Source organism: Mixophyes fleayi, chromosome 7, assembly GCF_038048845.1.
Source record: "Mixophyes fleayi isolate aMixFle1 chromosome 7, aMixFle1.hap1, whole genome shotgun sequence".
In the NCBI taxonomy this organism is placed as follows: Eukaryota; Metazoa; Chordata; class Amphibia; order Anura; family Limnodynastidae; genus Mixophyes; species Mixophyes fleayi.
In genome coordinates, this window is record NC_134408.1 from 6,272,831 (window position 1) to 6,297,156 (window position 24,326).

At 42.7% G+C, this 24,326-nt stretch overlaps 1 protein-coding gene across 1 annotated transcript in view; it reads right to left on the reverse strand.

Moving 5' to 3' along the window:
• Positions 1-679: 679 nt before the first annotated feature.
• LOC142098427 (transmembrane protease serine 9-like) overlaps positions 680-24,326 on the reverse strand; it is a 44,583-nt gene continuing 20,936 nt past the window's right edge. Inside the window, exons 6-10 of the mRNA XM_075181275.1 lie at positions 20,565-20,629; positions 17,700-17,906; positions 13,601-13,875; positions 3,220-3,389; positions 680-973 (exon numbers count right to left, since the gene is read on the reverse strand). Coding sequence (XP_075037376.1) covers positions 680-973; positions 3,220-3,389; positions 13,601-13,875; positions 17,700-17,906; positions 20,565-20,629 — 1,011 coding nt within the window. The remainder of the gene's footprint in view (positions 974-3,219; positions 3,390-13,600; positions 13,876-17,699; positions 17,907-20,564; positions 20,630-24,326) is intronic.

Here is a 24,326-nt window from a genome sequence, read left to right on the forward strand (position 1 = left end):
GCAGTTATCTTGTGTGGAAAAAATAGAGAGTGGTAAGAAGGTTATGTAAATAATGTAGGTTAGATAGATAGATAGATAGATAGATATGAGATAAATAAGTATGAGCTAGATAGATATATAGAGAGTTATGGGATAGATATCAGATAGATAGATAGAAAGAAAGAAATATATATTTTAGATTGTCACAAACAAAAGGAAAAATTAAGTTGGGGCAGCTTGTGTATATCAGATATAAACAACACGCTCTATATACATTTTATTTTTTTTTTTTGTTTTTAATTGAATCATTTCAATTAAAAACACAAAGTTACACAATGAACTGTCATGACACTAATTTCACACTATGTAACACATTTCTCAGTATTGAATCTGACTTTGAATAATATTATAATATTTAACACAGGTGAATATTAATTATTGATCACTTTATGTTTATCATAAAAGACTGACTGTATATACATTGTATTTTTTGTTTCTATGTATAACTTGAATCAGAGACACAGTTACACAACATACTGCCATAACACTGATTTCACACTATGTAACACACTACTGTACTGAATCTGATCCTGAATAACAACAATGTATCACTACTGAATATTGAATATGAACACGATTAAAGACACACAATCTAACATTTTGTTGTTTGCTAACTAATTGTCTGATATGAAGATTGAGGTTATAACAGACTTAGGATGATGGTAACAAGGATCAGAGTCCACAGATCTTGACACAGGAGTTTGACACTTCCATTGGTGCTGTCACCACCACAAACTCTGGTTGGCTGAGGAATATTCGTCACACTTATGAACGTCATCTCTGATATATACGATTGTATCCATGTCTGATAGGCTGTAGTAAGTGTGTACACTCCAGGACGGTTTTTAAGAGCACAACCTGTCCCCCAGCTCACAATTCCGACCTGGTACCAGGCACCCTGCACTTTGCAAACCAAAGGTCCCCCGGAGTCTCCCTAGGGGATAAAAGAGAGAAATGGTTATCAACTATGAAGTCAACCTCGCAAGAAAACATTGTCAATTATATGCAAGCTTTGTAATTATATCTAGATTTTACACCTTACTATCCGGCCTCCCATTAAAATAGCTGACACTGGTTCAAGCCACTCTGAACATGGCAGCTACATTCATCTAATCACTGACAGCCTTCTCATTCTGTAACTCTATTCCTCATCTGTAGTCATAAACATGGGGTAGTTGCTCTGTACAGTGTGGAAGAAGTTACCAGAAAACAATAAATGGGTACAGAGACTCCAAATATGTTATTGTGCAGATTGGTTTCTACAAAGTGAGGGTCAGTGAACACAGCACTGAGATAAGCTAGATCAGGGGTGCTGAGACGTTTTGTGGGAGTCTCAGGAAGATGACAGAAATTATAATGTTTTATTTTTGTGTCTCTTTAGTGCTCTGGTGATTACATTATCACATATTTTAAACAATAGATGGCTTATTTTGCAGGTGATTTTGAAACTTAGGCGAATCAATAGTTATGTTCACGCACTGCAGTTAATAGAATATGCTAACACGTATCTCTAACTAGCAATTATTGGCTATATGTAAATGACTAGATGTACAGCACAGTATTCATGAGAGGAAGAGGATATAACAGGTTATGCAGCCAACGCCCAGTAGACCTCTCCTTGGACAGATTTGGACTTCACTGATGGGATACACGCATGCTGGATGGGGTCTCATCTGGGTACAGAAGCTGGAAGTGTAGTCATACCTCATATTTCGACGTTAAGTAACATTATTTACTAATTCACTCTCATTCATTTCTTGTTTTAATGAATTGTTAGGCCTTAGGTAGACCAGGTACTTAGCAGCAGCAGTGATGTCCCCAGCAGATTAGAAGCTCCTGTTCTGACACATCATGTGCTCATGTGACAGGTCTGGGACAAAGAAACCAAGTATCTGCTGGTCCAGAAGACAGACATTTATGAACGCACAATGCTGGAAATATACTAGTAAAGTAAAAGTTACATTGGTCACCTTGAAGGGTATGTATGAGTTAGATGTAACTTAAAAATGACGATACTAATTATGTAATTTTATTGTGGATATTTTGAAGAATATTTTTAATGATAGTCATAAGATACTGAACGATATGGAAGCAATAGATGTTAGTACATTAGGGGTCTGATGCTGATTTGGATCTGTGGCCGTTTGTGTAGTGTAAAATCCAAAACTTTGTACTGCACATACCCACAAAACAAGCAGTATTTTTTTTTCATTGAAAGTTGAGATGGTTCTTTCTGTCACTATAATGACAAAAAGTGAAAATGCAAAAATTGTACTAGGGTGTGGCAAATTCAGACCATCCAATCTTCTGCCCCACCACCCACCCCTAGGAGGTGACATCATGAAGTTCAGGAGATTGGGAACCTCAAGGCCAACAACCCTACTACATTCAACTATGTGCCACCAGATGCCAGCACTTGTGAACCACTGAGTGTGGATTCACCTCTGAAGTTGCTTTGTTGCATATATTATATAATTCTGTGTGTATATTTTTCAAGATTTTTACATACATCATCATTATCAACATGTATATAGCGGCAGCAAATTCCGTAGTGCTTTATAATTGGGAAGAAACACAGTAATAAAACACCGGGTAATACTGACAGACAGAAAGGTAAGAGGGCCCTGCTCACAGCTTACAGTCTATGGATGGGAAGGAGAGTTACTGCTGTACTCAAGAGTTCTTTTTTCTATTCTATTCACACCTGATAGCAAATGCATATATTTGTCAATTGTTGCAATATGTTAAAAAGCTACACAGACCAACCCATTTATGGTAACATGACAAGGATATTGCTTTCTCCCTACTAGTCTGGTATCCCCCCCCCCTCCTAATCATTCATCCCCCGTACACTTCAACCACCTTTTTTGCTCTTTTATGCTTGTTCTCTTCTTGTATCCCTTATAAAAACTGGTCAATTTAAATTTCCCTGTTGTAATTCTATGGTTCCTGATATCTTTCATCCTGCCTGTTTCCGTTGTATATAGGTCTGCATTTTGGACCCATTATTCTATTGGACAAATGTATGTATCTTTACTTCGACCTTCCAAAATAAGGAATTCTAAAAAGAACATAAACAAAAAAAACAAGCTACACAGTTACAATAAAAAAATGGACAAAAAATGTTGCTGACTTTTTAGACTAAAAACTTGAAAATATCACAGCCATGTTGTGAGTTACCTGACATGAATCCTTTTTTCCATCTCTGTAACCGGAACATATCTTCTCGCTCTGGATAATGGTGGTGCTGGGACTCTCTACAGAATTTATATGGTACATTCCATCACATGTAACATAATCAATTAGTGGGGTCATCACTTTCTGGAGAGTCCGGGGGTACGGTAGGTCAACTGTGAAATAAGAGACATTGTACTGTAAGATTGAAGATCCAGACTACATAGCTATATATGAGGGTTGGAAAAGGAGCAGGAGGGCCATTGCCACATCGGCCTATCTTGTTTAGTTTGTTTAGTTAATTAATGTGATGACCCAGTGAAAGTCCTTCATTGCTGCAGTTCATGAACTAAACAGTACACCTGCACTATATATAGAAACAATATAGTTGTTTCCTGAGCCTTACCAGCAATCACACAGCAGATTTCCCCACCAGGCTTAAGCAAATCTCATATGTACAACTATAATTATTCTATAGGAGGAATTATCTGCCAATTCATCATTCCTATATCAACATTATTTCTGACATTTATATCCTGCTGCTGTCTCAGTTTTGGCTTTTGCAACTGTACCTTCAAAGAGAAATATGTGTTTTAAAATGTTCCCACTTAAATAGCCAAAATAGATATTTAAAAAAAAAAAATTAATTTCTGCCTATTTTTAATTTATTGTATACAACCTCTAGCAGAGTGTACCTAACACTGTACACAGACTCTTCTCTGTAGTGGAAGTGGGATACCTGCAGTTGCATTTTTTTGGACATTAGTTCCTGTCACTCACCGGACCGTGAGTGCCTCTTCCCGGACATTTAGGAACCGTGGCCGTCCACCATCCTGAGGGTCTGCGCATGCGCAGCCCTTTTCTATACTTCAGTGTATACCCCTTTAACTTAATTGGCAGATCAGGCAACCTCCCTATATTAAGCACCTGTGGTCACTACCACGTTGCCTGATCTTGGAGTCTCATTCCTCATGAGTCTCTGAAGGTGTTCCTGTATTACTTGTGTATTCAGTGCTGCTGATTCCTGTGGTTTCCAAACCACTTCTACTACTGTGGTTCCATACCACTTCTACCATCAACTTTATCATCATGACTGTTTGCTGATTCCTATCCGCTGCCTCCGTGCACTACAGTCTTCTACACCACTTCAACGTTATTTTATATCAATGTGACTGTTTGCTCATTGCTATCCGCTGCCTCCGTGCACTCCAGCTTTTACCTCACTCACCTGCTTCTCATCAAGTCTGTTTGCTGATTTCTATCCGCTGCCTCTGTGCACTACAGTCTCCTGCTTGCAACTCGCCTGTGTTCAACATCGTGACTGCCAGCTGACTACTATCCGCTGCCTCTGTGCACTACAGTCTCCTGCTTGCAACTCGCCTGTGTTTAACATCGTGACTGCCAGCTGACTACTATCCGCTGCCTCTGTGCACTACAGTCTCCTGCTTGCAACTCGCCTGTGTTCAACATCGTGACTGCCAGCTGATTACTATCCGCTGCCTCCGTGCACTACACTCTCATCTCATCTTTGCTGTGACTTCCTCGAGACTGCCGCTTTTCATTACCATCTGCTACACTTCGTGATCTACAGCTCCGGCCCTGCGCTGCACTCCTGTTTCCCATCGCTGTTGGTTCCTGTGGTTGCTACTGGTTACCTCCGTGTGCCGCTGAGTCCTGCCGCTGTGGTCAGCGCTATCGTCCATCTCCTGCTGATCCACTCTCCACGCCTTCACGTGTTCCACTGGCCTCTACCCTCCTGTCAGCATTGGATTTGTATCTCTTCTACTACCCTCTGCTGGATCATCTCCATTCTCCTGGGTTTCCTATGAGTCCAGTTCCACGTGTTGCTGACTCCTGTGGATTCGTGTCCCTGTCGGTCTACTCACCTGTGCGCTGCACCTGCTAGACCGCTGCTTCTCCTATCCAGGGACTTCCTATCCAGTCGGCCTCCAGCCGCTCAGGTACCGCTGCAATCCCATCTGACTGCTACTGCTGAACCACGGTATGCATACTTCTCATTGACTGTGCTGTGTATTGCATATCTTGCTGGACTGTGTTTGGTTCTCTCTGGAGTCTGCTATCCGCTGAGTCTATTCCCATCATTGACTGTGTTATCATTGTGCTGGACTACTTCAAGAGACTTTCTAGATTGCAGACCTGATCAGTCATTTACATATATATATACCTATATTGTGCATATTACTGTGGATCGTGTATAGGTGCCTGTGTATATCCTGTGTTGCAGTCTTCCCCCGTGCACCTCCTCACATATATATGCAGTGGTACAACTTGCTGATGTCAGACCACTGATCCCTGTTTCCGGTATCACCTGTTCCATTATCCTCTCACAGAGCAGTGGTACAACTTGCTACCGCAGACCACTGACTACCTGGATACCTCCACTTGGATTCCATTCCTTCACTCAGACAGCGGTACAACTTGCTACCCGCAGACCGCTGACTCTCATCACCTCCTTGTTTCTGTTGGACATTCCACCTCACTATAGCAGTGGTACAACTTGCTATCGCAGACCACTGACTACCTTCACGTGTCCTTGTCCATACAGTTCCTTGTGTATCATTACCTCATTATTACCAGTGTTGCTAGTCATAGACTTTCCTGAGCATCTCATCGGCCATCATTTCATGTTCCGTGATCACCCAGCTACCAGAGTACCCTATTACCATCTACGTTGCTCTGGTAAGCCTACCATCTGGTGATCCCTGGGTAAAGACTCCTAGTGCCCGTGACAGTAAGATCAGGCCATGACAGACCCAGATGTGGAACCTACCGCCAAAGAGATGCTGCAACATCTGGTTAGCCGTGTGGAGCAACAGGATGCCCGCCAACAGCTGTTACTTCAGTGTTATCAGTCATTAACCTCCCAAGGTACATCTGGACAGACTGTGACAGCTACTACTGAAGCTCCTGTGCTTTCCTCCGTTTCCCCATTGCCATCCCAGGTGTCTATAGCTTCCACGCTTCACCTGCCTACTCCGTCAAAGTACGATGGAGACCCCAAAACTTGTAGGGGTTTCCTTAACCAATGTTCAGTCCATTTTGAGCTCCAACCTCAAAATTTTTCTACCCATCGTTCCAGAGTGGCCTATCTTATCTCTTTGTTTTCAGGACAAGCCCTGGCTTGGGCCTCCCCTCTGTGGGAGAGGAACGATCCAATATTACAAGATAGTGCCAAATTCATTTCTACATTCCGAAGTGTGTTCGATGAACCAGGTCGTGTGACCTCCGCTGCTTCCAGCATCCTCCGTCTGCGACAAGGATCTCATACTGTAGGCCAGTACGTCATTCAATTTAGGATCTTAGCCTCTGAACTTCAGTGGAACACTGAAGCCCTAGTTGCCGCCTTCTGGCAGGGGCTTTCCGATAAAATTAAAGATGCACTGACTACCCAAGAGCTTCCTTCGTCACTTGAAGATTTGATCTCTCTATGCCATCGTGTTGATATGAGATTTCGTGAAAGAGAGGCTGAGAAAACGACTTCTGCTAAAACACCTTTTCGCTCTAACCCTCAATTTCGTCCAGTGTCACCCGCTGTGATTCCCATGGAGATTGGACGTTCCAAGTTATCTTCTGAGGAGAGGAAACGAAGAGTCAAGAATAGACTCTGTATCTATTGTGCTGATTCCACTCATGTCCTCAGCTCCTGCCCTAAGAGATCGGGAAATGCCAGGCCCTAACTAGTTCTGGAGAGGTGAAGTTAGGGTCCCTGGAGTCCTCTCCATCGTCTATGAAATCTAAAGTCTGCGCTTTTGATGTGACTATTTCCTTTGCTACCAAGACCTTTGAGTCACAGGCATTGATTGATTCCGGAGCAGCAGGAAATTTTATTTCCAAATCGTTAGTTAATCAATGGTCTCTACCAATGATTACCTTAAAAACTCCCATTACTGTGACGGCTATCGATGGATCACGTCTCATCAACGGTCTCATCACCCAGAGTACGTCTCCAGTAACCCTTCAGATTGGTGCTCTGCATCATGAAGAGATATCGTTTTTAATTCTTCCTGTTACGACAAGTCCGATTGTCCTAGGCCTTCCATGGCTTCAGTGTCATTCTCCCCAGATTGACTGGCGCACCCCTCAAGTCACGTCTTGGGGGCCTGAATGTCACCATCATTGCCTTTCCCAAGTCATTCCTCTCAAGGTACAGCAAGCTTCCATTTCAGCTATTTCACCGGGACTCCCTCCTCAATATGCTTCATTTACCGATGTTTTTGATAAAGCTCAGTCTGAACGTCTTCCTCCTCATCGTTCTTGGGATTGTCCGATTGATCTTCTTCCTGGCAAGACTCCTCCCAGAGGCCGGGTCTATCCACTCTCGTTACCTGAAACTCAAGCTACATCTGAATATATACGGGAGAACCTCCAGCGTGGGTTCATTCGACCTTCCACCTCGCCCGCTGGAGCTGGGTTCTTCTTTGTCAAAAAGAAGGATGGATCATTACGCCCTTGTATAGATTTTCGTGGACTCAATGCCATTACTATCAAGAACCGGTATCCCATTCCGTTGATCACTGAGCTATTTGACCGCATTAAGGGAGCCCGTATTTTTACTAAGTTGGATCTTCGTGGTGCTTACAATTTAATCAGAATCCGTTCCGGTGACGAATGGAAGACGGCGTTTAACACCAGAGACGGGCATTACGAATATCTGGTAATGCCTTTCGGGCTATGTAATGCCCCCGCTGTTTTTCAGGGCTTCATCAATGAGATTTTTCGGGACTTATTATATGTATGTGTCGTCGTCTACCTGGACGACATATTGATTTTTTCACAGGACCTGCCTTCTCACCACCAACATGTGGCAGAAGTCCTCTCCAGGCTACGGAAAAATTCATTGTTCTGTAAATTAGAAAAATGTTCATTCGAATTACCCCAGATTCCATTCTTGGGGTATATTGTTTCCGGAGTTGGTCTGAAGATGGATCCTGACAAAGTAAATGCTGTACTACATTGGCCCCAGCCAACTACTCTTCGTGCCATCCAGCGTTTTTTAGGTTTTGCCAATTACTATAGACGCTTCATTCAAGACTTTTCTTCCATTGCATCTCCTATTGTGGCCCTGACTCGTAAAGGGGCTAATCCTAAGCAATGGTCTACTGAGGCTATTCAAGCCTTTCAAACATTAAAAGAGTCCTTCTCTTCGGCTCCAATCCTTCGTCAGCCTGATGTGACACTCCCTTTTTTCCTAGAAGTAGATGCCTCTAATGTGGGCTTAGGAGCTATTCTCTCCCAACGCTCGGAACAGCAAAAATTCCACCCTTGTGCCTTCTATTCTCGGGGTCTCCTACCCGCAGAGAAGAATTATACCATCGGAGACAAGGAATTACTGGCTATCAAAGCCGCATTAGAGGAATGGAGATACTTGTTGGAGGGAGCTCGCCATCCGGTGACGATCTTCACGGATCATAAGAACTTGTCATATCTCCAGTCTGCCCAATGCTTGAACCCTCGTCAAGCAAGATGGTCTCTTTTCTTTTCCCGTTTTGAATTAATAATTACCTTCAAACCAGCTGCCAAGAACAAAAAAGCTGATGCCTTATCTAGAGCCTTTGCTACGTCCTCTGATATAGAAGAGGTTTCCAACCATACCATTCTAGACCCCAAATGTATCTCACTGGCTGCTTCATCCACCAAAACGCTACCATTTGGGAAGACCCTCGTGCCTCCTACTCTAAGGAGGAAAATCCTTTCGTGGTTCCATGCCTCTCGTTTTTCTGGACACGCCGGTGAACACAAGACTTTTGAGATCCTCTCTCGAAGTTACTGGTGGCCTTCAATGAGGAGAGACGTCAAAGAGTTCATTGCTTCCTGTGAATTATGTTCGCAATTCAAATCCTCCCGCAGAACCCCAGCAGGGTTGCTGCGACCACTACCCATTCCGTCCAAACCATGGACCCATATTAGTATGGATTTCGTTACTGACTTACCACCTAGTAAGAACCATAACACTATTTGGGTCGTAGTGGACAGATTTTCGAAGATGGCTCATTTCATCCCTCTGTCTGGTTTGCCTTCCTCGTCTATCCTGGCTGAACATTTCATTAAAGAGATCTTCCGTATCCATGGATGTCCATCTGAGATTGTGTCTGATAGAGGAGTACAATTCGTGTCCAGATTCTGGCGAGCCCTTTGTAAAACCTTGGGCATACGATTAGCACTCTCATCTTCTTACCATCCACAATCCAATGGACAAACCGAACGTGTCAATCAAGATCTTGAGACTTTTATAAGGATATTTTCATCAGCCAATCAAGACAACTGGGTAGAGTTACTCCCTTGGGCTGAGTTCGCCCATAACAACATGTACCATGAGTCATCATCCAAAACTCCATTCTTTGTGGTCTACGGTCACCATCCGTCTTTTCCGGAATTTCCTGCCCTCCCGCCCACCCAAGTTCCTGCGGTGGAGACTGTTTGTCAGACCTTTAAAAATATCTGGTCTCAGGTTAGAACCTGTTTGAAGAAGACATCTGTCAAATATAAATCTTTCGCTGATAAGAAGAGGCGGGCTATTCCACCACTAAAAATTGGAGATCGTGTCTGGTTATCCACAAAAAATATTCGTTTGAAGGTTCCATCCATGAAATTCGCCCCTCGTTTTATTGGTCCATATAGGATCATTCAAGTTATCAATCCAGTATGTGTGAAACTCCTTCTTCCTAAGAGTCTTCGGATTTCTAATGCCTTCCATGTATCTTTGCTCAAACCTCTTATTATCAACCGTTTTTCAACTCCTCCCTCAGCTCCGCAGCCAGTTCAAGTCCATCAGGAGGAGGATTTTGAGATTACCGAGGTACTAGATGCAAAAATTTCGCGAGGAGTCCTCCACTTCCTCGTTCATTGGAAGGGCTTTGGTCCTGAGGAGCGCTCTTGGATCAAAGCTGAAGATCTTAATGCTCCTGCCCTTTTGAAGAAGTTTTACTCCAAAAATCCGGACAAGCCCGGTTCCAGGCGTTCTGTGCCCACCTTTAAAAGGGGGGGTACTGTCACTCACCGGACCGTGAGTGCCTCTTCCCGGACATTTAGGAACCGTGGCCGTCCACCATCCTGAGGGTCTGCGCATGCGCAGCCCTTTTCTATACTTCAGTGTATACCCCTTTAACTTAATTGGCAGATCAGGCAACCTCCCTATATTAAGCACCTGTGGTCACTACCACGTTGCCTGATCTTGGAGTCTCATTCCTCATGAGTCTCTGAAGGTGTTCCTGTATTACTTGTGTATTCAGTGCTGCTGATTCCTGTGGTTTCCAAACCACTTCTACTACTGTGGTTCCATACCACTTCTACCATCAACTTTATCATCATGACTGTTTGCTGATTCCTATCCGCTGCCTCCGTGCACTACAGTCTTCTACACCACTTCAACGTTATTTTATATCAATGTGACTGTTTGCTCATTGCTATCCGCTGCCTCCGTGCACTCCAGCTTTTACCTCACTCACCTGCTTCTCATCAAGTCTGTTTGCTGATTTCTATCCGCTGCCTCTGTGCACTACAGTCTCCTGCTTGCAACTCGCCTGTGTTCAACATCGTGACTGCCAGCTGACTACTATCCGCTGCCTCTGTGCACTACAGTCTCCTGCTTGCAACTCGCCTGTGTTTAACATCGTGACTGCCAGCTGACTACTATCCGCTGCCTCTGTGCACTACAGTCTCCTGCTTGCAACTCGCCTGTGTTCAACATCGTGACTGCCAGCTGATTACTATCCGCTGCCTCCGTGCACTACACTCTCATCTCATCTTTGCTGTGACTTCCTCGAGACTGCCGCTTTTCATTACCATCTGCTACACTTCGTGATCTACAGCTCCGGCCCTGCGCTGCACTCCTGTTTCCCATCGCTGTTGGTTCCTGTGGTTGCTACTGGTTACCTCCGTGTGCCGCTGAGTCCTGCCGCTGTGGTCAGCGCTATCGTCCATCTCCTGCTGATCCACTCTCCACGCCTTCACGTGTTCCACTGGCCTCTACCCTCCTGTCAGCATTGGATTTGTATCTCTTCTACTACCCTCTGCTGGATCATCTCCATTCTCCTGGGTTTCCTATGAGTCCAGTTCCACGTGTTGCTGACTCCTGTGGATTCGTGTCCCTGTCGGTCTACTCACCTGTGCGCTGCACCTGCTAGACCGCTGCTTCTCCTATCCAGGGACTTCCTATCCAGTCGGCCTCCAGCCGCTCAGGTACCGCTGCAATCCCATCTGACTGCTACTGCTGAACCACGGTATGCATACTTCTCATTGACTGTGCTGTGTATTGCATATCTTGCTGGACTGTGTTTGGTTCTCTCTGGAGTCTGCTATCCGCTGAGTCTATTCCCATCATTGACTGTGTTATCATTGTGCTGGACTACTTCAAGAGACTTTCTAGATTGCAGACCTGATCAGTCATTTACATATATATATACCTATATTGTGCATATTACTGTGGATCGTGTATAGGTGCCTGTGTATATCCTGTGTTGCAGTCTTCCCCCGTGCACCTCCTCACATATATATGCAGTGGTACAACTTGCTGATGTCAGACCACTGATCCCTGTTTCCGGTATCACCTGTTCCATTATCCTCTCACAGAGCAGTGGTACAACTTGCTACCGCAGACCACTGACTACCTGGATACCTCCACTTGGATTCCATTCCTTCACTCAGACAGCGGTACAACTTGCTACCCGCAGACCGCTGACTCTCATCACCTCCTTGTTTCTGTTGGACATTCCACCTCACTATAGCAGTGGTACAACTTGCTATCGCAGACCACTGACTACCTTCACGTGTCCTTGTCCATACAGTTCCTTGTGTATCATTACCTCATTATTACCAGTGTTGCTAGTCATAGACTTTCCTGAGCATCTCATCGGCCATCATTTCATGTTCCGTGATCACCCAGCTACCAGAGTACCCTATTACCATCTACGTTGCTCTGGTAAGCCTACCATCTGGTGATCCCTGGGTAAAGACTCCTAGTGCCCGTGACAGTTCCTCTATTGACCTTGGCTGTTGATCTCCAACTGCAGCCAAATTCCCATTCACCTCCAAACTGCTGCATTCAGGTTTCAGTCCCCTTCACTCCTCCAGGACTGTTTCTCTCTGCTAAGTCTAAGATTTACTTCTCCATGCTCTTTCTCCTGGACCCTGCTGCGGCTTTCAACACCATTAACCATCCTTTCTTCCTACACACCATTCCCTCTATTGGCCTTCATAGCTTTGTTCACATTCTACCTCTCCATCTGCTTTATCTCTGTTCATACATCCAACTCCTCTTACTCTCCGCTCCATTAACCCACGTGGCTCTGTTTTCTCCAGATAACATTTCACCTCTCCAACCGCTATTTCTCTATTTCAACCTCCTTCTCTCCTCTCCATCTACCCATCAGAATTCCACAAAGCTCCAAAGTTGGTCCTCTGCTCTTCTCATTGTACACTTCCTCTCGTAGTAAAATGAAATTCTTGAGTATACAACACCACCTCTACACTGATGATGCCCAGATCTACCTCTCATCCCCTCTTATTTATTTTTTGGTGTGTCCAGTTATCTGCTATTGCCTATGTGATGTCACAATGCTACCTAACGCACAACATGTGTAAAACAGCTCATCACATGAGGTCTCTCGCCATGGACAACACTACACTCTCATCTGTTCCTCATGGCCACTTCCTGGCTATCAATCTTGATTCTTGCTACTCCACCGCCACCATCGCCTCCCCTCTAAGCCAAGCTCTACATTGGCTTTCCCTTCCCTACTCAATCTACAAAGCCGTCACATACAAAGCCCTCAATCACCCCCACAACATCATCTCACGTCACACTACTTCCTGCCATCTCCGCTGTTCCAGTGCCATTATTATGTGATTACACCAGTTCACTGATTGTATTATTTTTGATTAGGTATTGCAATCTTATATTTTCCTGCTACATATTTCTACCACGTTCTCCACATATCCAGTACCTATACCCTCGTGCCTGGAAATAAGACTGCTTCTTAGTAAATTAAATTCAGAGGACAGGGATTCCCATTATTCCAGAAGTGGCAGCAACTCTAACATTGCAAATTGGAAAGCTCAGAATATCCGCCTATCGACAAGCAGAAACAAGCAGCCACATGTGCACAGGAACAAAGGCCAGAGTGTATTCATTATTATCCTCACTTCCATGTCCACCATCCTTTTTACCATATTTTATTTCTGGGTATATTGATATTTATTTCTGAAAAACCTGATAGGCATATTCTGTGTGCGTGTGACCATACAGCTCAGGAATATAATTATGGGATTGTTTATAAACCTTTATAGTTTTACGCCATTACCAACAAGTTCAGTTATACATTGATTTCATTATAATGCTGTCTTCTGTTTACCAATCTTAAGGTCTCACCTCCAGAGGATGAAATTGTCCCCCAGCCGGTTACCCAGCATTCCATTCCACAGGGGAAGGTGACCGGGGCAGAGGGCAGACAGATTGGCATGATGTAGTTGGTGTAGGTGACAGGACTGTTCAGCTGTATCAGAGCGATGTCCCCTCTGCTTCCTGTTGTTGTATATTGGGGATTTTTAATAATTCTCTCAACATCAGCACTGGTCGTATGATTATCCGTCACAGACAGCCGGTATGTCCCCAGGTACACAGAATAATAATTTGGGTCTAAAGAGCTGTGAAAAGCAGAGACAATATTTTAAAACAACTTATATGAAAACCACGTGTAACAGCCATTTATATAGAAACACGTGACAGGGTTAAAAATGTGTAACAACACAAGAAAAAAAATATTCCTTTTAAGGGCACTCTTAGGCTATATACAGTGTGTGTGTGTGTATATATATATATATATATATATATATATATATATATATATATATATATATATATATATATATATATATATATATTTAAACATTTATACTGGATAAAACAGTGAAAAAGTGTGAAATAAAGTGACAAGAAATGTGAGAAATGAAAAGAAAAATCAAACTATAAAAAATCATATTCTGTAAATTATTATTATAAATTGTATATTTTATAGTTATTACCCTAATGACTCTTATACCTATATATCATTATAACTTTTGCAGTTTTTCGGCACCTTTATATGTTTTGGAGGATGATATAATCAGTTTTTAAATAAATACATTCACAAATCAGACGTCGCAGCCTCATATCATACACTATTTGTAAGAGTCAGTGTGACTGTGCTTAATATATTTCCTGTTGATGGCAAATATTTCATTCCCACACTGTGGTATTTAGTGCACAGATTGTGTCATTGACAGAGCTATCAGTTGAAACCATAGGATGTGCGTCAACGTGAGAATCAAGGAGAAGAGATACATTGATAGTTTGCACTGTTACATTGTACATAATTGTGAATAGTGTTAGCGATGAATAGTGATAGTGAATCATTATTGTAACCTTTTGCGGGAGATTTGTACAAGTTCAGGTTGTTATGCAGAGTTGTGAAGTTCCAGCAATATGACCACTAATCTACTAACCAGCAGAATCTATATCTATATGTTATACTAATATACTTTTGCTTCTCCATTCCACATTGTATTTGTAAATTTGCATTTCACGGAATTTTCAGTCCATGAGTAGGGCTGGGGTGCGGACAGATACCTCAGTCTGATGTGTGAGCGGGTGGTCAGGAGCTAGGAATGGTTAAAGCCAAATTCCACCGTGAAAGTTTGCTGAATATGCGAAAAGAGGTGAATACTTCTTGGAACAGTTTAGAAAATGTATCTCATCTCTACTTATAATTTCACATAACAGACCCATCAAATATGTACTGTACATACATAAATATACACATACACACATTTGAATCACACGATTACTGTCCACTATTACACATATTTGAGCCTGAGTCATTAAGGAGAGCAAAGCAAAAATCAGTAGTAAATTTGATCCTGGACAAACCATGTTACAATGCAAGGGGTGTAAATTACTATATTATTTTGCATGTAAGGAAAATACTTTCCATATAGCACACAGATACGGGATAGCTTTATTTTTAGACTGACAGTTAAGCAAAAAAATTAAATAACTTTGCACATGGGCATAACCATGGTTCATTGGAGGGGGAGGTAAATATAAAATGTGGGGACAGATTTATAGTTGGATTAGGCCAGCGGTTCCCAAAGTGTGCGCCGCGGCTCCCAGGGGTGCCGCGGCGCTGTCACTGGGGTGCCGCGGGCAGCCGGAGGGAAAAAAGAAAAAAAAGAAAAAACACTTACCAATCCGAGCGGCGCCGGGATCCAGCATCCTTCTCTCTCCTGCAGCTTGTCACTGATTGTCGGGCGCGCTGCAGGAGAGAGAAGGATGCTGGATCCTGGCGCCGCTCGGATTGGTAAGTGTTTTTTCTTTTTTTTTTCTTTTCCCTCTGGCTGCCCGCGGCGGAGGGGGGGCAGTGTGGTGAAGGGGGGGTCAGAGCAGCTAAGGGGGGGTCAGAGTGGCGGAGGGGGGCAGAGTGGCGGCCAAGTGAGAGAGAAGCATAGAGAAAGGGGCAGAGAGTGAGTGGCAGAGTGAGAGTGGGGCAGAGTGGTGGCAGAGTGAGAGAGGGTGGCAGAGTGGCAGGGGCAGAGTGAGAAGGGGGCAGCGGGGACAGAGTGAAAGGGCAGCGTGAGAGAGGGCAGAAAGAGTGCAGCGTGAGAGAGGAGAGAGGGCAGAGTAAGAGGAGGCAGCGTGAGAGAGGGCAGAGTAAGAGGAGGCAGCGTGAGAGAGGGCAGAGGGGCAGCGTGAGAGAGGGCAGAGGGGCAGCGTGAGAGGAGGCAGCGTGAGAGAGGGCAGAGTGGCAGCGTGAGAGGAGGCAGCGTGAGAGAGGGCAGAGGGGCAGTGTGAGAGGAGGCAGCGTGAGAGAGGGCAGAGTGGCAGCGTGAGAGGAGGCAGCGTGAGAGAGGTCAGAGGGGCAGCATGAGATGAGGTAGCGTGAGAGAGGGCAGAGGGGCAGTGTGAGAGGAGGCAGCGTGAGAGAGGGCAGAGGGGCAGTGTGAGAGGAGGCAGCGTGAGAGAGGGCAGAGGGGCAGAGTGAGAGGAGGCAGCGTGAGAGAGGTCAGAGGGGCAGAGTGAGAGGAGGCAGCGTGAGAGAGGGCAGAGGGGCAGAGTGAGAGGAGGCAGCGTGAGAGAGGGCAGAGTGGCAGCGACAGAGAGGGCAGAGTGAGAGGGCAGACGGGGCAGCGTGAGAGAGGGCAGAGTGAGAGGGCAGACAGGGCAGCGTGATAGAGGGCAGAGTGAGAGGAGGCAGCGTGAGAGAGAGCAGAGGGGCAGTGTGAGAGGCAGAAGCGTGAGAGATGGCAGAGGGGCAGAGTGAGATGAGGCAGCGTGAGAGAGGGCAGAGGGGCAGTGTGAGAGGAGGCAGCGTGAGAGAGGACAGTGTGAGAGGAGGCAGCATGAGAGAGGGCAGAGTGGCAGCGTGAGAGAGGGCAGAGGATCAGCGTGAGAGGGCAGAGGGGCAGCATGAGAGAGGGCAGAGTGAGAGGGCAGACGGGGCAGCGTGAGAGGGGGCAGAGTGTGTGGAGATGAAGGAGGTCACAGTGTGAGTTAGTTGTCAATTATTCTTTGACAGAAATATAATTGAAAAAAATATATAAAAATATTATTTTTTCCTTGGATCTATGCGTATTATTTTTGCATACAACTAAATAAGTATTTCTGTCCTGACCTAAATACTTATTATGTTTTTTTGACCCAACTACTTATAAAACAGTTCTGCTCTGTAATTATTTTGGAGGAGTGCCTTGAAAAAATTATGGAGACTCTAAGGGTGCTGCGAACTACAAAAGTTTGGGAACCACTGGATTAGGCCATGTCCTAGATCAACTTTAAATTTCAGTATAAAAATGAAGCTATCAAGTATGTGTGCTACATGACATAAAAGCCAAAATTTTCTTTATGTACAAAATATTAAACTAATTTGCACTAGTTGCATTGTAACATGGTTTGTCCAGAATCAAATCTACTCTTTTTTTGCCTTGCTCTCCTTAATGACTAAGGCCCCTCCCCAAGTGTGTAACACAATATATCAAGTTTATATGTATTGTTGACTAATATACTTTATTACCAAATTTATATTTAACATACTGATCTGTTTGACTATGTAGTGATATACCTGTGTATATCTACTGTATCTACTATAAGATCTCCAGAGTTTCTGGAGGTCTTTTAGGGTTGCCAACCTGGTGCCAGTTCACAAAATGCCCAATATACCACAAATAGTCAGGTTTATTAGTAATTTTTTTAAGAAGAGATCTCATTCTCCGAAATTCACCCCCGGTGAGGACCAAGAATAATGGTAACACCAAAAGTGTTGTCTATTCCATAGCTTAACTTATTGCCAGTAATATCTCTTCTAATCCTCTCTGTATGATAAATATACACAGCAGCGGCTCTAATGTTCTGTTGGTGATGGTGAGAATGATGAACAAAGAGTCTACGTCCTACAAGAGTAAAACACAAGAACGGAACAAGAAGTTACTTTACTGACTTTGCAAAGCAATGAGCAGCAGTCAGGACCCACTGGTCGGAGATCAGTGACCCTCCACAGATATGGGATCCTCTATACCACAGGCTGACCTGCCAGGGCCACTCCCCATCCACAGAATCTGTACCACCTACTATCCGGCTGGAGACTACCAGGGTGCCACATACTTGGGGGGATGAAGTTGTGTTGTAAGAAAAGGAAGAGGAAGCTGTAATATAAGAAAGAAAAAAAAAAGAAAATTCTTTGGAGGTAGTAAAGACAAAGCAAGTTTAATACATAAGAATTAGTATTAGTTTGAAATATAATATTCTATAATAAATGAATACTTAAGTACAAGAGAATATATAACTATACTGCAGAATGGTAATGTATAATACATGAATTAATATACTATATACAAACTGTACATGTGCCTTTGTGTACCAGAACATAGCACAGTATTAAGCCTTAGATACAATCATAGGTTAATACAAAACATCTATCTTCACATATGAAACCTTCAGATTGTGACCATATATTTCAATTGCGGTATTTACTATTATTATAATAGGGACTGAAAACTTAGTTTCAGTTATAAAAGTACTATCCAACTATTCAACGAGTGATACAGAGACCGTTCCATTCATAGAATACAGTTAGTGCAATCAGAGGCAAGTGTCTGGTAAAGGTAGGTGACTGACACACAGATACGTGCAGTATAAGTAGACAGGTAACTTGATGTAAATAGCAGGTCACAGATAGATCAAAATCACAGTCATATATTCCACGTCCTGTGCCACTAACAGGCAGAAGTACACCTGCAGCCGTGTCTACGGCCAAAAGCAGTGTGACCCTTGCAGCTATAAGATCTATACTAGTATAGTAGTATAAACTCTAGCTGGATATGATGATGATGTCTGCTCCAGAGTTCTCTTTTTATACAATTTGTCTCCTGCTGTGCTGTAGACAGACTTGGGTTTGGCAAGTTATGCTTCAGAACAAGTGTTTGTGGATCAATATCTGATTGAAAGAGGAGGTGTGTTCTGTGTCCGACAGGGCAGCATATGACGGTAAACTGGTAATTGTTTCTCACTGCTCAGAGAAATTTATATATTCTCTCTCTGAGAACTTCTTTTCCAAACTTTTTATGACCAATCATTACCAAAAGCAGTGAGAAGTATTTAGCGAATATTTACAAAGCATGGGAAGTACATATTTTTATATTGTACAATGATTCATTTCAAATAAACACACAGCTAATTTTTCAGTAAAGGTCACATTCTCATTGAAAGACAACTAACATTACCAATAATATTGACACATTGGATCTATAAGTTCACTCTCGGATGTATCATGAAAACTTTATTTGCTGCATGTGGTACAAAATACATCTGATAGTTTAGTTCAATATCCATAAAATTCATTAAAAAAACAACACAGTACCAAAACAGAATAAACACATGATCACAAGGTCACTTACCACTAAGTAGTAATATGGATAACGTAGCTAAGATTCCCGTTCCCATAGCTCCCACTTGTGTCCTCAGGAGAGTCTCGATGTTACTGGTGTAGTGTGTAAAGACTGAAACCCTTTGCACCTTGTTGATCTATTGTATTTATGTGACTAATATTTCCTGTTCAGCAACTAGTTAGAGACGGTTCTATATTTGACCCTCTGAGATCAGTGGAATCTATCAATATCCTTTACTTATCACCAAGGTGGAAATGTACTTGGCTCCTGCTAACTCATCCAAGAGAGCATCATTATGGGGCAAGGAATGGGCACAAGGTATGGTTACATCATTAAATTGTTGGTAGCCTCCACCACAATTCATTAATTTGTCCTTTATGGGGACCAGAATTGAAAAGACTGCTAAACATCATCATTATTGGTTAATTGTAGGGTGCCAACGATTTTGTAGCACAGGACAGTCTTACATATATGACATTTGTGAATGCCATAAACATAATAACATTACCAATCATAACAGATAGATAAATACAATTAAGCATAAAAACACACATGATGTAAGGATCGTACATGAAAGATATGGAACATAGGGTAGAAAGGCCTTTGCTCCTAAAGGCTTACAATCTAGAAGGATGAGGTAATGTAAGACAGTAGGTGCATGATGAAATGAGTGGATGTGATGGAGCGGGAAGCAGAAGGAGTGTATATACTTGAAGGGGGTATGTTATACAAAATAACATGATGGGGTGTGCCAAGAGGTGGATCATAAAAGAAATATGTATATACACAGGGTGGCGGATCTTGTTCAAAATATTTATTATAAAGTATAAAAAAATCAACACAAAACATATAGCAATAAACCACAAATATGAAGACACCCATGTGTCTATAGCAAATGAAAAATAAAAAATGAAAATGCACTTGGATTACAAATATAGCTGTCCTAATATAAAAATAACAGTGTCTGGCCAGTACACATAGATTAAATGGTCTAAGATCTTAGTATCAATATGCAGCAAATAGATGGTTTCTTAATCCACAACTGTGTGGAAAAGCGGAATAATAAATAATATATTGTTTATAGTCTCACCCACTGGTAAAGTTCTTATAACCGATCTGGATGTGCACCTTATTGGATGATATTTGCAAAAGGTCAGAAGAAAGAAAAACTTGATATAACCCAGGCTCCGAAGTGTAGAGTATAGAGAAATGAACATGCAAGCTGTTAGGGAACATTTTTCCCGTAGATAATTACAGCCAAGTGTGGATCTTCAGAGTGCCGGATCTCTAATTATGTTCACTCTGACACGCTGTTCCTCTCATTAGTGGAGAATGGGGCACTGTGTCCCCCGCTGTTGAGACTCCTATTGACGATCTTAGAATGCACCCTAGTGAGAAATACTTGTAAAGGATCAGATGAAATAATGGTGACACTAAGTATTCCAAACTTCAAGGTGCTGTTGTAAATGTGAAGACGTTCAGGCTGTAGGGGAACGGATCCCCTGTGGATATTTTACAGCCAAGTATGTTCAGTCTCCAAAACGCCGAATATTCGGCTGATTGAGGTTTAACTTATATATCCTCATATAGCTAGGAAGTAGGGCACTTTATCCGCTTGAAGAAAAAATATTAAATGTGAAATGACAATCCATCCAAAGAGTATATGATCCAAGTGAAAATTCAAGACTGTAAAGCATATCAAACTGACGCGTTTCATCAGCACAGAGGGTAACTTTTTCAAAGATGATGAGATAGCACTCACTTCAGTCCTTTTAAAGCTCTGTTCAAATGTTAATTGCATTGATTTGTTGTTTCCAATTAAATAACAGCTGCTGAACTTAATTGATTTAGCTTGTTTTAACATGTTGGTATGTTATACAAGAATGGAGAGGTGACATTTGAGGGAACGTTTGAAGCATTGTAGGTTGGGGGGGGGGGGAGGAGTGGAGCAAAATGGCCAAGCAGTGGTCTATCTGATGACATGGTCGGAGGGACAATGTTGTGAGGATAAGGAGCGTGAACTGAGTTTGGGAAGCAATTGGGAGCTAGTGAATTGCAGAGGGTGTCAGCAAATGAGGTGCGGCAGAGGAGAAGAATTAGTCTGGCTGTAGAATTCAGGATTGATTGTAAGTGGGAGAAGCAGGTGAGGTGAAGGCCAGCGAGAAGGAGGTTACAGTATTCAAGGCGGGAGATCATGAATAACTGTACAGGGTTTTACCGACCTTCTGCCAGTGAGCGCTGCAATTAGGGTTGTAACATATACACGTTTACTCTTCTAATATGGATACACTTATAATCAGTTATGCACTTATATGGTGCCTGGCAGCAACACACAGAGGGAAGCTACCTGTGGATCTTCAGAGTTTAGTTGGGAAATCATGCAGAGACACAGCTATTGCACCATGATAGCATAAACCCTTCACACATTTGCTGTACTCCCATGATACCCAACATATCTGCAGAAATCCATTCACCCAAAATTATAATGATGACCACAATCTAATGTATTAATGGTAAAATTACTACCAGAAAGCTTAATGGACGTGTTCCTTGCACAATACAGACATGGTATGTCATCACATCCTGCGGTTAGCTGCAGATTCAGCACTATCATGTAGTGAGATTGCTGTCACTCACACAATACAGACATGGTATGTCATCACATCCTGCGATTAGCTGCAGATTCAGCACTATCATGGAGTCAGATTGCTGTCACTCACACAATATAGACATGGTATGTCCTCACATCCTGCGGTTAGCTGCAGATTCAGCACTATCATGGAGTCAGATTGCTGTCAGTCACACAATACAGACATGGTATGTCATCACATCCTGCGGTTAGCTGCAGATTCAGCACTATCATGTAGTGAGATTGCTGTCACTCACACAATACAGACATGGTATGTCATCACATCCTGTGGTTAGCTGCAGATTCAGCACTATCATGGAGTCAGATTGCTGTCACTCACACAATACAGACATGGTATGTCATCACATCCTGTGGTTAGCTGCAGATTCAGCACTATCATGGAGTCAGATTGCTGTCACTCACACAATGGTGGAGCTGCTAATTCACAGATTTGTGTGTTCACTGGAATACACACATTTTGGGCTAGATTTACTAAACTGCGGGTTTAAAAAAGTGGAGATGTTGCCTATAGCAACCAATCAGATTCTAGCTGTCATTTATTTAGTACATTCTTCATAATGAAAGCTAGAATCTGATTGGTTGCTATAGGCAACATCTCCACTTTTTCAAACCCGCAGTTTCGTAAATATACCCCTTAGTCTCTGCAACTGAAGGTCTGAGCAGCTATGTGGAGCAAAAGATAATCCTCACATCCATCCCGCACAGTCCTGATTTATGGACGGTAATTTATTTAAGCGTGTATGAAAATTTGGAGACACAAACTAAACTCTGAAGATCCACAGGTTTCTTACCTCTGTGTGTTACTGCCAGACACCATATAAGTACATAATTGATTTGTAACACAACAAAGTATATTTTAAAATAAGTGTAACCATATTAGAAGAGTAAACCTGCATATGTTACAGCTTTAGTGCCAGTGCCTGCTGTGTACCGGGCTAGGCTTGTGGTTTCTATTTATGCAGATTGAGTTCTTGGAAACTCACGTCTATCTTATGTACAGTATACAATAGAGGAAGTATTTGCGTACAGGTACAGGTATGCTTTGTCCCTTTCAATTACTTATTTGGTTTCAGCCTCCAGTTTTTGCTCTTTGTTGCTATTTACTGTCTTTTATGTACAAGTACAATAGTCAGGTTCTCTCTATAGACCCATTGACCTTTATGGGTAGGTTTGTTTTAAATCATACATATGACTTGGATACACAGTTTATTTAATATATAGGTTAAAGTCTCTGTTGTGATTGTATAGCACTTAGTTTGTGCTAGTAGGTTGTTAGGAATGTTGCTTGATTGCATTGCAGTTTCCCCAGATTACTATCATGGCAGCGTTAGTATATCATGAAAATGTTTCTTTCTGAGACAATGGAAACTGTTATATGATCGGTGTCCAATGAATTTTTATTATTATATGAACGTTTCTTTTGTTTTCTGCACTTTGAGATAATAGATATTCCATAGCCAAAAACCTTACTGTTAATCCAGAGGCAGAACTAGCAAGATGTGGGCCCCGGTGCAGGGAGGCAGGGAGGAAGGAAGCAGGGCCCCAACCCTCTGCATCTGCCGTGTGGGCCACATTATCTCCATGGACTCTGGTGCACAGCACCTGCGCAACCAATGGTAGTTCTGCCATTGTGTTAATTGTTTCCAATTAAGGCTTCTTACACTTACACACAATGTATAATGTAACAAAACTTTCTTGAAACTCCACCACTCATGCTCTAAAGAGTAATGAAATTACGACAAATAAGGCAGAAGCCAATACAGACATGGTATACATCACATCCTGCGGTTAGCTGCAGATTCAGCACTATCATGGAGTCAGATTGCTGTCACTCACACAATACAGACATGGTATGTCATCACATCCTGTGGTTAGCTGCAGATTCAGCACTATCATGTAGTGAGATTGCTGTCACTCACACAATACAGACATGGTATGTCATCACATCCTGTGGTTAGCTGCCAATTCAGCACTATCATGGAGAGAGATTGCTGTCACTCACACAATACAGACATGGTATGTCATCACATCCTGTGGTTAGCTGCAGATTCAGCCCTATCATGGAGGGAGATTGCTGTCACTCACACAATGGTGGAGCTGTTAATTCACAGATTTGTGTGTTCACTGGAATTCACACACACAGTCTATTCAACTGAAGGTCTGAGCAGCTCTGTAGCAGAACAGATAGTCCCCACATCCATCCCACTCTGTCCCTAAAACTATGTAGTAGAAGACTTTGCTTAGTTTGGTTATCTGTGAGCAATATTTGCCTTTATATTCACTTACAAGCCCCAAGCTGACTTTAACATCAATTCAGGGATACATAAAACAAACAAGACTTTAGTGGGAAGGATTTTATTAGTAAACTGCTCAGTAGTGTAAACAGAACACACAGAGGGCTAGAACAAAGCAATAAGCGATATATACAGAAAAATATAACATGTACTCACATTAAAAGTAAAATAAATACTAGTTTGTTTTTAAATAAAAATAAAACCTAGATCAGACAACCTACTAATACAGTAAATCT